This window comes from Chelonoidis abingdonii, chromosome 17 (assembly GCF_003597395.2).
Source record: "Chelonoidis abingdonii isolate Lonesome George chromosome 17, CheloAbing_2.0, whole genome shotgun sequence".
NCBI lineage: Eukaryota > Metazoa > Chordata > Testudines > Testudinidae > Chelonoidis > Chelonoidis abingdonii.
Window position 1 is genome coordinate 24,394,310 of NC_133785.1, and position 13,247 is coordinate 24,407,556.

The 13,247-nt window shown below is 41.6% G+C and overlaps 1 protein-coding gene across 3 annotated transcripts in view; it reads right to left on the reverse strand.

The window, feature by feature from the left end:
• The window catches only part of GRM7 (glutamate metabotropic receptor 7), a 553,977-nt gene that overhangs the window by 116,077 nt on the left and 424,653 nt on the right, over positions 1-13,247 (reverse strand). For all 3 annotated transcript variants that reach the window (XM_032784200.2, XM_032784198.2, XM_032784197.2), the window contains exon 8: positions 6,947-7,882. In XM_032784200.2, the coding sequence (XP_032640091.1) occupies positions 6,947-7,882 (936 nt within the window). The remainder of the gene's footprint in view (positions 1-6,946; positions 7,883-13,247) is intronic.

Genomic DNA, 13,247 nt, shown 5'->3' on the forward strand with positions numbered 1-13,247 from the left:
CTAAGGAACTGAGTCTGTACTCACCAGGGAATTGGTGGGGAGAAGGGAAAGGGGGGGGGGAGGAAAATTTCCTCTTTGTTTTAGATTCACGGACCTTGAATCTGTATTGCCTCTGGGTGAGGGGACGATGGGAGGGGTGGAGGTGGAATTCCTCTGTTTTAAGATACAAGGAGTTTGAATCACAGTGATCTTCCAGGGTAACCCAGGGAGGGAAAGTCTGGGAGAGGCAATGGTAAAGGAAAGGGTTTACTTTCCTTGTATCAAGATCCAGGGGATCTGGGTCTTGGGGTCCCCAGAGAAGGTTTTGGGGATGCCAGAGTTTATCAGGCACTCCAAGTCCTGACTGGTGGCAGCTATCAGATCTAAGCTGGTAATTAAGCTTAGGGGTATTCATGCTGGTACCCCATCTTTTGGACGCTAAGGTTCAGAGAGGGGAATTATACCATGACAGCCATAATTGCCGATAATTGTGCAGTCTGACACTCCTAGTTTTATAGTCTGACATGATACAAAGCCTACTGAAGTCTGTGCATGTCTTTCCAATAACTTGCATGAGCTTTGGATGAAGCCTAATTTTCCCCAACCATCCATCACCTTTATCTTGTTGGGACTAAGCCTTAGCTGAGTCTGTCTCTGTCCGCTCCTTGGAAGATACCATTTCATCTAGGTTGTCAGATCAAAGAACATATTGGTTGCGTTTTTGTGTTCAATTTACTGTATAGAATTTGTGCTCTGTTAGTCAGGGAGCCAATGCAGGAGAATCATTGGTGCAAATATTATAGCTCTATGTGACCTGAAGGTGTATTTAAACTAAATAGTCTATCTGGATTTGATATGTACATCTTGTATCTGTCCGCTTTGCCCTTTATATTACTGAAATTGGTAATCAAATTAGATTAAGTGGAAAAACAGAAATGTAAATAAATGTTTCTAAGATGAAGAATTATAGAAGTTTCTCCTTCCCATGCAAACTGTCTCCACGAGCTATCAGTTGTGGCACAGACAAAGTAACCAATTAAACAACTTTAACAAATGGAAAAATGAGAAAAAAAATCTGAAAGACCTACATACCACAATTAGTTAATTATACGCTCATTTTTCAGTTCATATACCAATCTTTGTTTTATTTTCCTTCACCTTTATCATAAATGCATTGCCTCTGAGAAACTTTTCAGTTGTAGGTCTAAAATAAAATCTACATTAGGGTACATTGATAATAAAGAAAGCAATCTATTCTTATAAAATCGTATAATATACATTTCCAAACTACATTTGAATAATTTGCACCATATGATATGATGTCTCTCTGTACGATTATGTCTGTGAATAGAAAACAATCAAAATAAAGTGGACAATGAATAAATGTAACAAGGACTTACAAATTCAATCTGCACTATATCTTATGATTTTGTATAAACATCACTGCACTGCCACATGTACACGATCGTCTATCTAAAATGATAAGTAAATCTATTCCAATAACGTTAAAGGATTGCAATCTCTGATATTTATAACTAGGGACATGAATTTTGGGTAACAAAAGGCTCTTGCACAACATAATGATTCAGCTACTCAATTGGTGTAAATTGGCATATTTGCACTTACGCCAGCTCCATTGATACTAACTGAGGATCTGGCCCAATAATTCCTATACTAGATCAGACAGTGGTCATCTAATTCAGTGTCCTGTCTCAAGTAGCACTGGGGATAATTTAAAGAAAAGCACAAAATCTTCATCTAAAAAGATCATACAATTTGAGGTACTGGGAATTTCTGACTCCAAATGACATGTTTACATCCAAGAACACGAGGCTACTTACTTCTTATACTCTATCATTTATCTTATGCATAGGACATCTTAATTTACTCATCCTGAATGTAAAATTGCTTTCACCACTACCTAACACATAAATGTAGACATTCCAGTCACAGTATAAGAGAGAAACTATAATTCAAAGTAAAAATTGATTAGCAAATAAAAAGTAAAGTGTCAGGGAATAATTACATGTGCTGTTCTGTACAGCAGTCACACACAAATCAAGTTTTTCAGATGAATACATTGTTACACAAGCTACTTGTATGACTTCTCTCCTTATCTTTTTACTTTTGTAGTTTAAAGTTTTGACTCAATTTGGCTTATTGATTTACTGTGCTTTACTTGACCTTACAGATCAGTCTGTGTCCTTTTCAAGTGCCATTTGTACTGACTCTAGCATAAACCTATAACTACTATAATTGGCTTATCAGTTCTTTGAGGCTGCTCTGTTTCTGATCAAGGTCCCACACGTCCACTGAGAATTTAAAATAGTTTTGTTGTCAAAACCAATTATGTCAGGAGAGTTGAAACTAATGTTTCTTTTGTACAGCCACTCTCCAAAGGTACATGTTAACAAGCTGTGCTACACCATCATGCTTAGTTGGGCAGCAGATGGTGTATGAACATTGTCAACTATCTTGAACCCTGAAAACCCATGAGCACTTCAGTTGAGGACAGCTTTGATCATTAGAAGCTGCTTAAAGTTCAACAGCAAGTGACCCATTATTCTCAGAAGGAGCTAGCCAGTGCCAGATTTAAGGACATTGTACCAAATATATCTTCAAGAAAGGATGTTTTTTATTCTAAGATGATTCATGAATGGATACCGGTTTCATTGACACAGTTACTCTAATTCCACCCAAATCAACAATAGATGAGCATATACTGTAATAGATAAAATACAATATAAATCAATTATGTTTATAAATAATCTGTAAAGAAGTCAGTATGTGGATACTTCAGTCAAGAACTAAACAGCCTCAAAAAACTGTTAAGCCTGTTACATATAAGGATATACCAGATTCACCAAAAACATAACAAGCCCCATAACAAATCAAACTATAATAATTCACAAAGCATGTGTAGCAGATCAGATATTAAATAGCAAGAAAAAAAATGGTCAGTTGTGTAAATGACAGTCTGAACGAGATGTGAATCAACCAAGTTAATGTAATAGCTCACATACCAGGGATGGTGTCCAGATAAGTTTTTAAATACAATTTTCAGTACAGCCTCCTCCCTCTCTGGCCTTCCTTAAACCCCATACTTCCTCATTCCAGTCTGTTAAAACACAGCTGTTGAGATCATCTTTCTCGCTCACTACTTTACTACAGCACTACTTATTATATCATTTTTCTCTGCTTCAGTTGCCTCTTTGTGAGAAAGACAGCAGATCACACACTCCCAAGTGATATTATGTTTGTGGTTGTTATTAAAAGAATAAGCCCACACAATGAAAGTCACAACACTACACTGAACATCACTTCCCAATAAGAGTTAAACGTTGCATGGAATTTTGTCCTGACCCAACTCCTCTTCATGGCTGATGTTCCACACAGTATATTCAAGAGGAAACAACTGACAGGAAATCATTAGTGTTCGTAGGAAGACGTTTTTCAGACAAATAGCTACCAGACTGATCTCTGCACTGATGGAAGATTTTGTAAGTAAAGAAAACAGTATGCCATTCATATTTGGTGGCAAGTCTTGTTACTGTGCCTCTAAAAGCCCAGTATTCATGAATATCTGTAGAAGCTGGAAAGAACAAGGACAAAGAGCCATTGGCAACAATCTGTTGAGATGACAGGCAAACTGTAATATTCTGGTTTTGTGATCATTCTGCCCTCTAGGCTCCAATAGAAGATAAGGGGCCAACTACTGGCTAGCTAGGAAGATCTCCTTTCGCTCAAGAGGTAGAGGCCTATGTTTTACTAGCACCATCCTCTCTGTTACAAGTAAGATTAAGCTAGTAATTGTCTCTGTTGTCTGCAGTGTACGGATTCAAAAAATTGTGTTTTTAGCTTTGCAATTCTCATCAGCTTTAAACCCCATGACTTCAAAGTTTTGACAATACTATTTGAGATCAGCTAGTTTTTATATCAGTTTGCTTAAGTCTTTTCAACCAACAGTTTAATCAACACATTTAGCCACCCCGTCACGTGTCAACAGTAGACTCCATTCAACACAGCTCAGACAATATTTGAGCATTGCTATTCTGAACAGTGCAATTGCTAATTAAGAACAAAGTTATGAATGATCAAGAAATGGACTCAACACTGTTTAAAGTTGCTTGCACTACTTACTTCTTGTCTTTCCTATCAATGCCTCACTGGTGGAAACTGCACCAGGGATACACTCAAAATGTACATCCCCTCCTGTTGAGATAACATCCCCTTTCTCAGCTAGCACTGCTCCCCTGTGTGGCTGTGATGGCTGTCATGGGGCCCACTGCAGAAAGGAGACAGTGTCCAAGCTGAGGTCTTGCAATCTTCCCACTGAAGGTGTTTGCTGCTGGGGACTCTGCATCCTACCCAGAGCCAGCTCCAGCTTTTCTGCTGCCCCAAGCAGCAAAACAAAAAACAAACAAACAAAAAAAAGACGAGTGGCAGCACTTTGGTGGCAGCTCAATCGAGCTGCTTCTTCAGCAGTGGGTTGTGGGTTTTCCCTCTCTTCCTCTTTGGAGGCAATTCAGCGGCAGCTCAAAGAGGAAGAGAAGGAACAAGGGACCCGCTGCTGAATTTCCACCAAAGACCCAGATGTCCCACCCCGATACCGGATAGAGTGCCACCCCTTTGAATTGGCTGCCCGAAGCACCTGCTTGCTATGCTGGTGCCTGGTGCTGACCCTGATCCTACCAGTGTAACCGAACTCTGAAATTTAGCCTTAAACTGTAAATCTTAGTAAGACAAAAATTTATGAATTCTAAAGAACCATTTTTTCATTGTTACCTTGCCAGTGAAAACATCAAGTAACCAAAGTATCAGCCTGCAGAATTTAATTTCCATACTGCTGTCCGCACAAAAATGTGTTGTGTCATTGATATTTTTAATGATACTTTAACAGATCGTCTGACTTTCATGTATCAGATTTCAGTGGAGCAAATTTTTCATTGTAGCACATTGTACTGCGGGTGTAAAATAAACCATTTTACTGGGGACCTGAACTACCCACTTGCCTATTCACCTAAGAGAAGAAGAAATTTTGTCTTTATGAGTGGGATGAGCTGGGTCAGAGTCTGTGATTCTGGGATCTATGGGGAGCAAAGGAGCAGAATGATTCAACTCCCACTTCTCCTTTAATAGGAGGGGAAGTTGGGAGTAGAGCAGCCAAGACACTAGCTAGTTTTTTATGAGGCAAGGAGAAAAGTGGTTGTATCTGCTACTTTTTTTTTTAAGAGGATGGGACAGAGAAGACCAAGCAAAGCAATCCCTGAGCCACTTTTCACAGGATGTTGGGAGGCAGTGAGGATAAAACTGGCTTGTGGGCTGCTGCTCCTTTAAGAGGATGGAGGGAGAGCGCGAAGCAGAGGACCCAGGTGGACAAGAGGAAGAGGGAGGCTGGGATTCTACAATGCAATAGGAAGGCATCCAGCAGGAGAAATTTTGCAAAGCTTACACTATAGAAACCCTTTTTCACACTCACAAATGGATGCAGTTATGCAATACATTTCCAAAGCTGCAATCACATTCCTAAGCACAATTAAAGTAATCTAAAACTCAAAACTTCACTTAGTCCTGCTCATTGTAGTGGTGAACAAAAGGGTTTTTTTTGCCTTTTTCATAGTGCTCATGGACCAGGAAAACACAGCTTAAGAAATTTAGTAAGGAGAGATAGGTAACATGAAGTCACAGTTAATGACTGAATTTGAAAGGATTCCCTGCACACACAAAATTTTGGAAAATGCATCGTTTTTGGACATGCTATCTCTGTAGAGATTAATGCCTCCCTTCTTGCTGTGCATTGCTCTGCTGTGTAAATAAAATGGGAAGAGAAAAATTCATTTTTGTTTGTTGGTTTGTTTAGGGAAAAAGAAAGCACTTAGGCCTACTAGATCCTCAAAGATATTTAGGTGCCTAACTCCCACTGATTTCAATAAGAGTTAGGTGCCTAAATACCTTTGCAGATATGGGCATTCATGTTTGGGTTGAAGTGTTACAGCAACAATTGCAAACACTAGGCCAAACTCTCAGGTGGAGCAAATTAATGTAGGCCCACTGATTTCAACAGAGCTATGCCAGTTTGCACAGGCCATTTAATCCATAAATTGCACCTTAGAATTGATTACTGATAGTGGCATAGTTCAAGGTTATCCAACTTGCTCTTGTTTGCCTGAGTATCTTTATTTTTAATGTAATGGTACCTTTCCCTCAGATGACTTGTCTCCTATCTTTGTGTGGGAGAAAATATGCAGTAGAGTGGAGTGCAAGTCAATTGCACATAGGTTTTAGAACAACAACAACAACAACAAAATCAGGTTGGGTTTTATCTAAAGCCTAGTGAAGTCAACAGGAGTCTTTTAATTCAGTTTCATGGGCTTTGGATCAAGCACGTGGATTAGATCCCAGTGTTTTGATGCCTAATCTGCAGAAATTAAATGGGTCAGATTCAGTCCTGGGTATTAGCAGAATGTGCTCCACTAATTTTAATGGAATTGGCTTATGCCAGGACTCTATGTTGCTCTGGATGATTTAGAATTCTATTCTTTGTGAAACAGAAGACTCATCAGGACAGCTATTTTCTGTCCTTAGTGCTTAACTCCAGAAGTGCAGACATACAATAATTGCCATGTTTTTTTCCCCACAGATGCTAAGTTTCTATCTCATAATCAAAATAACTTACTTAAGAGTCATCATTTCAGGTAGCATGACAGCTAACCCCATTCATCTTACTGAAAAGGTACAACTGAAACAGACAACAATGAAACTAATGGTTCAACTGATTCCTATTGCTCATCTGCCAATTTATCAAATGAATGGCCCACCAACTAACTGGAAGAAAAGTAAGGTTATATACTGCTACATGTAACAGTAATATATTTTATATAGCTAGCTCATTTTTGGTCTCTTCAGACCATAATTTATAGCTGCAATGACTCCTGATATATCAGCCTAACAGTTCATTTTCACCTACCTTTTCAGCTGACTGTGCAGTACCAAAAAATATTGGAATGAAGGCAAGCCATACTATACAGGTAGTGTACATAGTGAATCCAATGGGTTTAGCTTCATTAAAATTCTCTGGGACACCCCGAGTCTTGATGGCATACACAGTACATGTAACCATTAGGAGAATGCTATACCCCAAGGAGCAAATGATTTGTAGATCCGTAATGTCACATTTGAGAACTCCTCTGGCTTGGTCAGGGTCCATAGTCTTCTGCTCATCATAATCTATGATGATATTGGGTGGATCAACAGCAAACCAAATGAAAACCCCTAGAAGCTGAACTGATATTAAACTCGAAGTGATCGCCAGCTGCGATGTTGGGCTTATAAGCCGAGGTGCTGTCACTGACTTTTTGCCCTGTTCAAATATGCGGTAGATGCGGTTTGTTTTAGTTAAAAGGGCTGCATAGCTGATGCACATTCCCAAGCCCAGGAAGATACGTCGGAAGGAGCACACTGCAATATCTGGTTTGGCAATCATCAGGAAAGTAATTATATAACAAAGAAATATTCCGGTCAACAGGACATAGCTGAGTTCCCTTCCAGAAGCCCGGACGATGGGAGTGTCATTATATCTAATGAAGGTCGCCATTACAAAAATGGTGGCAATAATTCCAAGCATAGCCAAGAAGACTGGTATGACAGCCCATGGAGAGTGCCATTCCAATTTCACAATGGGTATAGGGCGGCATCCAGTGCGGTTCTCATTAGGTCGCTCGTTATACGAGCAGAGCAAACATGTCACCTCATCAGCTTGGTACTGGTATCCATCACAGAGCTCACAGTGCCAACAGCACGGCATCCCTTTCACCATCTTCTTCCTTTCACCTGGTTTACAAGGCAGACTGCAAACAGAGGATGGGATCTCGCGTATTCCTTTACCCCATTGCATGTCTTCAATCTGTGAAATGAGAAATGTGAAATACAGAGGGAGGTTATTTGTATGTTGCTGTCGGGTACTGCTAGGAAATTGAACTCAGTTGTTAGCAAAAAAAATCAAGCAAGCAATAAAAACACAGATGGCTTCCTGTGTTTTTGTGGGAACTGCAGATGTCAGCATTTTCACATGCAATCATGCAGGCAGAATTGTAATTACTACTGTAATTTACTATTTTTATTATTAACAATCTTATTACAATATACATCATATGGGAAAAAGAGAGATATTATAGGGAGATGTTAGGACCACAACACTTTCAAAAGGTATAGGAAGCCATTGTTATGAAAATATGAAAATATGAAAATTAATAAGAATACGTAATGGTTTAATGGAAAGTAGCAATACCATAAAACAACTATATGACATGCATCTACAACTTGAGGCTTGATTTCATTTCTTACTAAAACTAGAACACCAGATACATCCAGTTCATGGGACTAGCTATTAGAATTCTTGCTATAAGCTAGGGATATATCAGTTGGTTGTGACAAAGGAGGAGAAAAATCTGGGTGCATTGGTTGATCATAGGATGACTATGAACCACCAATGTAATGCAGCCATCAAAAAGGCTAATGCAGTCCTATGATGCACCAGACAAGATATCTCCAGTAGACAGAGAAGTGCTAGTACAATTACACAAGGCACTGGCAAAACCTCATCTGGAATAGTGTGTGTAGTTCTGGTCTCCCATGTTTAAGAAAGATTAATTCAAATTGGAACAGGTGCAGTGAAGGGCTACTGGGATGGAAAACCAACCTTATGAGAGGAGACTCAAAGAGCTTAGCTTGTTTAGCCTAACCTAGAGAAGGCTGAGGGGAGATATGATTGTTCTCCATAAATAAATCAGAGGGATAAATATCAGGGAGGGAGAGGAGCTATTTAAGTTAAGCGCCTACGTGGACACAAGAACAAATGGAATTGGCTTATGCCAGGACTCAACAAACTTAGGTTTGAAATTAGACAAATGCCTCTAACCATCAGAGGAATGAAGTTCTGGAACAGCCTTCCAAGGGAACAGTGGTGGCAAAAAGCCTAAATGGCTTCAAGACTGAGCTTGATAAGTTTATGGCGGGGATAGCATGATGTGACAGCTAGCAACAAGTATCTCCAATGCCCAGTAATGTGCCACTAAATGGGAGAGGGCTCTGAGTTACTGAAGATTATTCTTTCCAAGGTGTCTGTCTGGGGGGTTCTTGTCCACATGCACAGGATCTAACTGATCACCATATTTGGGGTCAGGAAGGAATTTTCCCCTGGTTATATTTGCAGAGACCCTGGGTTATAGGTTTGTTTGTTTTTCTGCCGTCCTCTGCAGCATGAGAGAGGTGTACTTTCAGGTTTAAACTAGTGTAAATTGTGGATTCTCTATAACTTTCAGTCTTTAAATCATGATTTAAGGACTTCAATCACTCAGCCAGACACCAGGTTAGGGGTCTATTATAAGAATGGGTAGGTGACGTTCTGTGGCCTGCAATGTGCAGGAGGTCAGACTAGACGATCATGATGGTCCCTTCTGACCTTAAAGCCTATGAGTTAGCTTTTTGTGACTATTAATATATATAGGAAGTCTAGGGTTTGCAAGTCTTAAATGAAGGATTAGGTCATACTTTCATAATTTAATTCAAAATCAGTCCTGGCTCAATTTCATTTCATATATTTAAAAAAATAAATAAAGTCACATGCTGCTCAAAATGTTTAATTTTCTTGCTATGCTACCAAGGGACACTGCTGAGAATGTTAGAAAAATAATCGCATAATAATAGATATTCCAAGGGTCTGGCACTGTATTAGAAACGTCATTAACCTTCAATATACACAACTTATATTGGAAGAAAGACCCACGAGTTCTTCTTTCATGCTCTGCTGAGTTAAAGGTGCATAATTTATAGAAACCAAAGGGATATTGACTCCAGTAGCTTAAATGAATAAATACAATTATTTAATTATAATGATAAAGATGATAAGGTCTCACTGAAAAGCTGGGCACTAGGCGCCAGGAACTATGGAGTTCTAATCCCAATCTGCACCAATTTATCAGATCAATTGAGGCAAGTCACTTACATTCTTTGGGTAAAATTGTCAGATGATGTAAGCGTTGGTGTAAATTACATAAATTGGAGTAAAGTGGTGAGTGTCTAAGTTATATGCTGAGGAGGCAGAATGAATTGTTTCAGAAGGAAAAGGAAGCAAGAGGGAAATATAAGAAGCAAGAGGTGCTGGAACAATTTGTATTAAGGCGATGCTGAGAGCCATTGAACCAAACTGTAAATCCTGTATATGACAGAAACCACTTCAAGCCAGGAGCTTTGGCAGCATCCCCAGTATCCCTAGTCCCAGCACCTATGATAAGAAGTTGAAATGGGACAGGATTTTTAATTGTCTGAGTATACTGCAAGAAGGACAGGAGACTTGTTATGGGTTTTAATCAGGCCACAACTTTATTTTATAGATGTCTGGGACTACCCGGCAGATAAAGTACAGACTGCATGCAAATCCATGCTTATTCAAATCAATTCACCGAGGCTTCCACTGGCCCCTCTTTCTTTCCATCCAGGTCCCAAAGCCGACCCATGGTGTGGAACTTACTATTCATCAGCCTCTCAAGAGGCTTAAGGAGGGCTATAAGAACAGGGGTCGGGGGGTTGGTTTCCTGCCGTATCAGTCATGGGAGTCCCCGAACACCCGCCCCGTTCTGTTTCTTTATCTGGTACCTCCTTTTAAATCCTTTACCAGGACATTTATCTGGTCACTGGCTGCCCTCCCTATGGAGTACCTGCACTGAACAACTGCCACCAGGAGGCACCAGCCATTTGCTTGGCTGCTTCCCCCCAACCCCGCCGGGTTTTCAGACATCTGCAAATGGCCTCTTGGCTAGGAGCCCTACTGGGGAGAAAGAACCCATTGTCCCTTGTGTGATCATCAAGGGACACCAGCAGCGGCATTGTCCTTGACCTGGTACTGCAACAACCGCCCTTAACAGGGCCACATAGGCAACTCAGTCTCTGGATCCTTGTATTGACAAGACTCCTTAAAAGAAAACAAAACAAACAACTTGTAAGTTGGAGCCAAATAATCTTCATTTTGCCAAACACATGACATTTCGAGGTTCCAGAGAGCCTGTGGCAAACCGGAAATGAGACAAGGCATCTGCTATGCCATTATCCATGCCCGGAACGTGCTTGGAAGGAAAAAAAAAAACCAACAGATGTTGAAAGTTAAGCATTGGGGAACAAATGCCATTACTAACTGTCCAATCCTGTGTGATCTGGAACTTTGGCGATTGATAACCTGTACCACTGCCATGTTATCGCACAATGGCACACCCAAATTAATAACCATTTGTACCTCCACAATGATACCCCCTTAAATTGACTTAGAAAGCTTTTCCACACCCACAAGTCTTATTAAATCTGTGTAGTGACTCGTATGTAATTGTGTGGTTTGGCTATGCCAGCCATTGCCGCTGCTAGCCAGGGACAAAAAGCCCGCCCTAGAGCAACAACCCTGCAAGCAAAGTTCAGCTCAAAGCCCAGATAGGTTAATGTCATGAAAAAGCCTTCTGTTTTGTCCTTCACTAGGGGTTTCCCCAACTATTTAGCGAGGCTGTGAACTGTGTCCAACAGGTGAAAACACTCATGTGACCCAGCTCGCCCTGTGAACAAAAATTGTGCAAATAATGCACTATTTGTTTAGTCTCACTGACTGCACCACTGCCCAATGAAACATTGTACTAAATTTCTGAAAAGCTGCACAGGATACTGAACAGCTCATGGGCATAGCCTTGTCTATATTTAGTTGCACTGAGTAGGTGAACTCCCATTGGATAAGCTACCCCAGCATAGCCATACTGCAGAGCCCTGTTTCCCCATAGACCCCCTGGGAGTGTCTACCCTGTCCCCTGCGGTTACATGCCCTGATGGCCGATGAGTTGCCATGTGCCCCTTCCTTGTCCTGCTGCTGAAACTTGAGCCCATGCTGGGCCTACCCTGTCACCCTGTGCAGACCCCTCACATCTACCTGCCTGAAGCTGCTGTTGTAAATGCAAATTAGCTTGCAGCAGCTGTGTAATAACGTCAGTGTTCCCCACTGAAGGTGCCACCCCTAGGTGGTTCTGTCCAGGCTTCTCGACCTTCTGCTCCTGGGCCCAGAGTACTTACTACCTCAATCGGCTGACTCCTGTTCCTCACAGGTGAACTCACTGAGTGACTGGTTGAGCATGGTCCCTGCACCTGGCTGCGGCCTCTGCAACGGCCACCCTTTGCCAGGCTGGAAGGCCGGATACCACATCTGCCACCCATTTCCCCAACCTCTGTGTGGCTTACATTACACTCTCCCCCGGGATCAGCATTACCGCCATCCCCTCCCTTAGGTTTTTTAGGTGACCTTGCGCCCTTTGAAGCTTTGTAATGCTGTGGAGAAAACCTCAGAAACAATGTCACTGACCATTTGCTGCACATCTTAGCTAACAACCCCATCAATGCACACAGCCAGCTCATCTGAGTGCATGACGCTTTCCTGTGATCATTTACTAAGCCTCCTTTAGTCCATGAGGCTGCCCTGGGTTATTAAACACACCACCCTGGCAGTAGCAGTCCACATACTTGCGAGCCCCCTTCCCCTGCTGCAATACTGTTTGTCTTGGGTTTCCTTCCAGTCCATGGGCTCCCTTGGGGCTGCCCTGCCTGTGCCTGTCCCCTTTCCAGCAAAGATATAGGCACTTGAGGAGCAAGCAGCACAGCCATGAAACAGTTAAATTTTCCTTGCCTTGCTCGGTCCCCTTCCCCTCCCACCCACCTTAATTGTCCCATGCTTTACTCCCTCCCCTTCCCAGGTAATACTCAACTTGCTCTAAGTGAAATGAGAGGAGGGGCCAAATCCATGCTGATGTTTATAACTCCTCATTCTGAGGTGGTGAGTCATCCACCACTCTGACTGCTTTTCCAGCAGCGGTATGTCTACCCTCATCCCACTAGCCAGAAAGCATTGGCCTTATCTCCTGGCCAGCCAGAAAACACCCCCACCCCCATCCCAGTTTAAGGTGCAGGGTGGTGACTATGAGCTTTCCTTGTTATGTTGTACTTGCATATTTTGCGTCCTTGCCAAGTCCCCTTCCCCGACTGCAGCTTGCAGCCTGCCTACCGAAGAATTGGTACATAAGGCCAGCCGGTACATAAAACAGTTACATTTTCCTTGCCTTGCTCTACCCGCCTCCCATGCACATTGAATTCCTTCAAGCCAGGAGGTTTGGCATCACCCCCAGTATCCCTAGTTCCAACTCCTATGATAAGTTGAAATGGTACAGGATTTTAAACTCTACCGATCACAT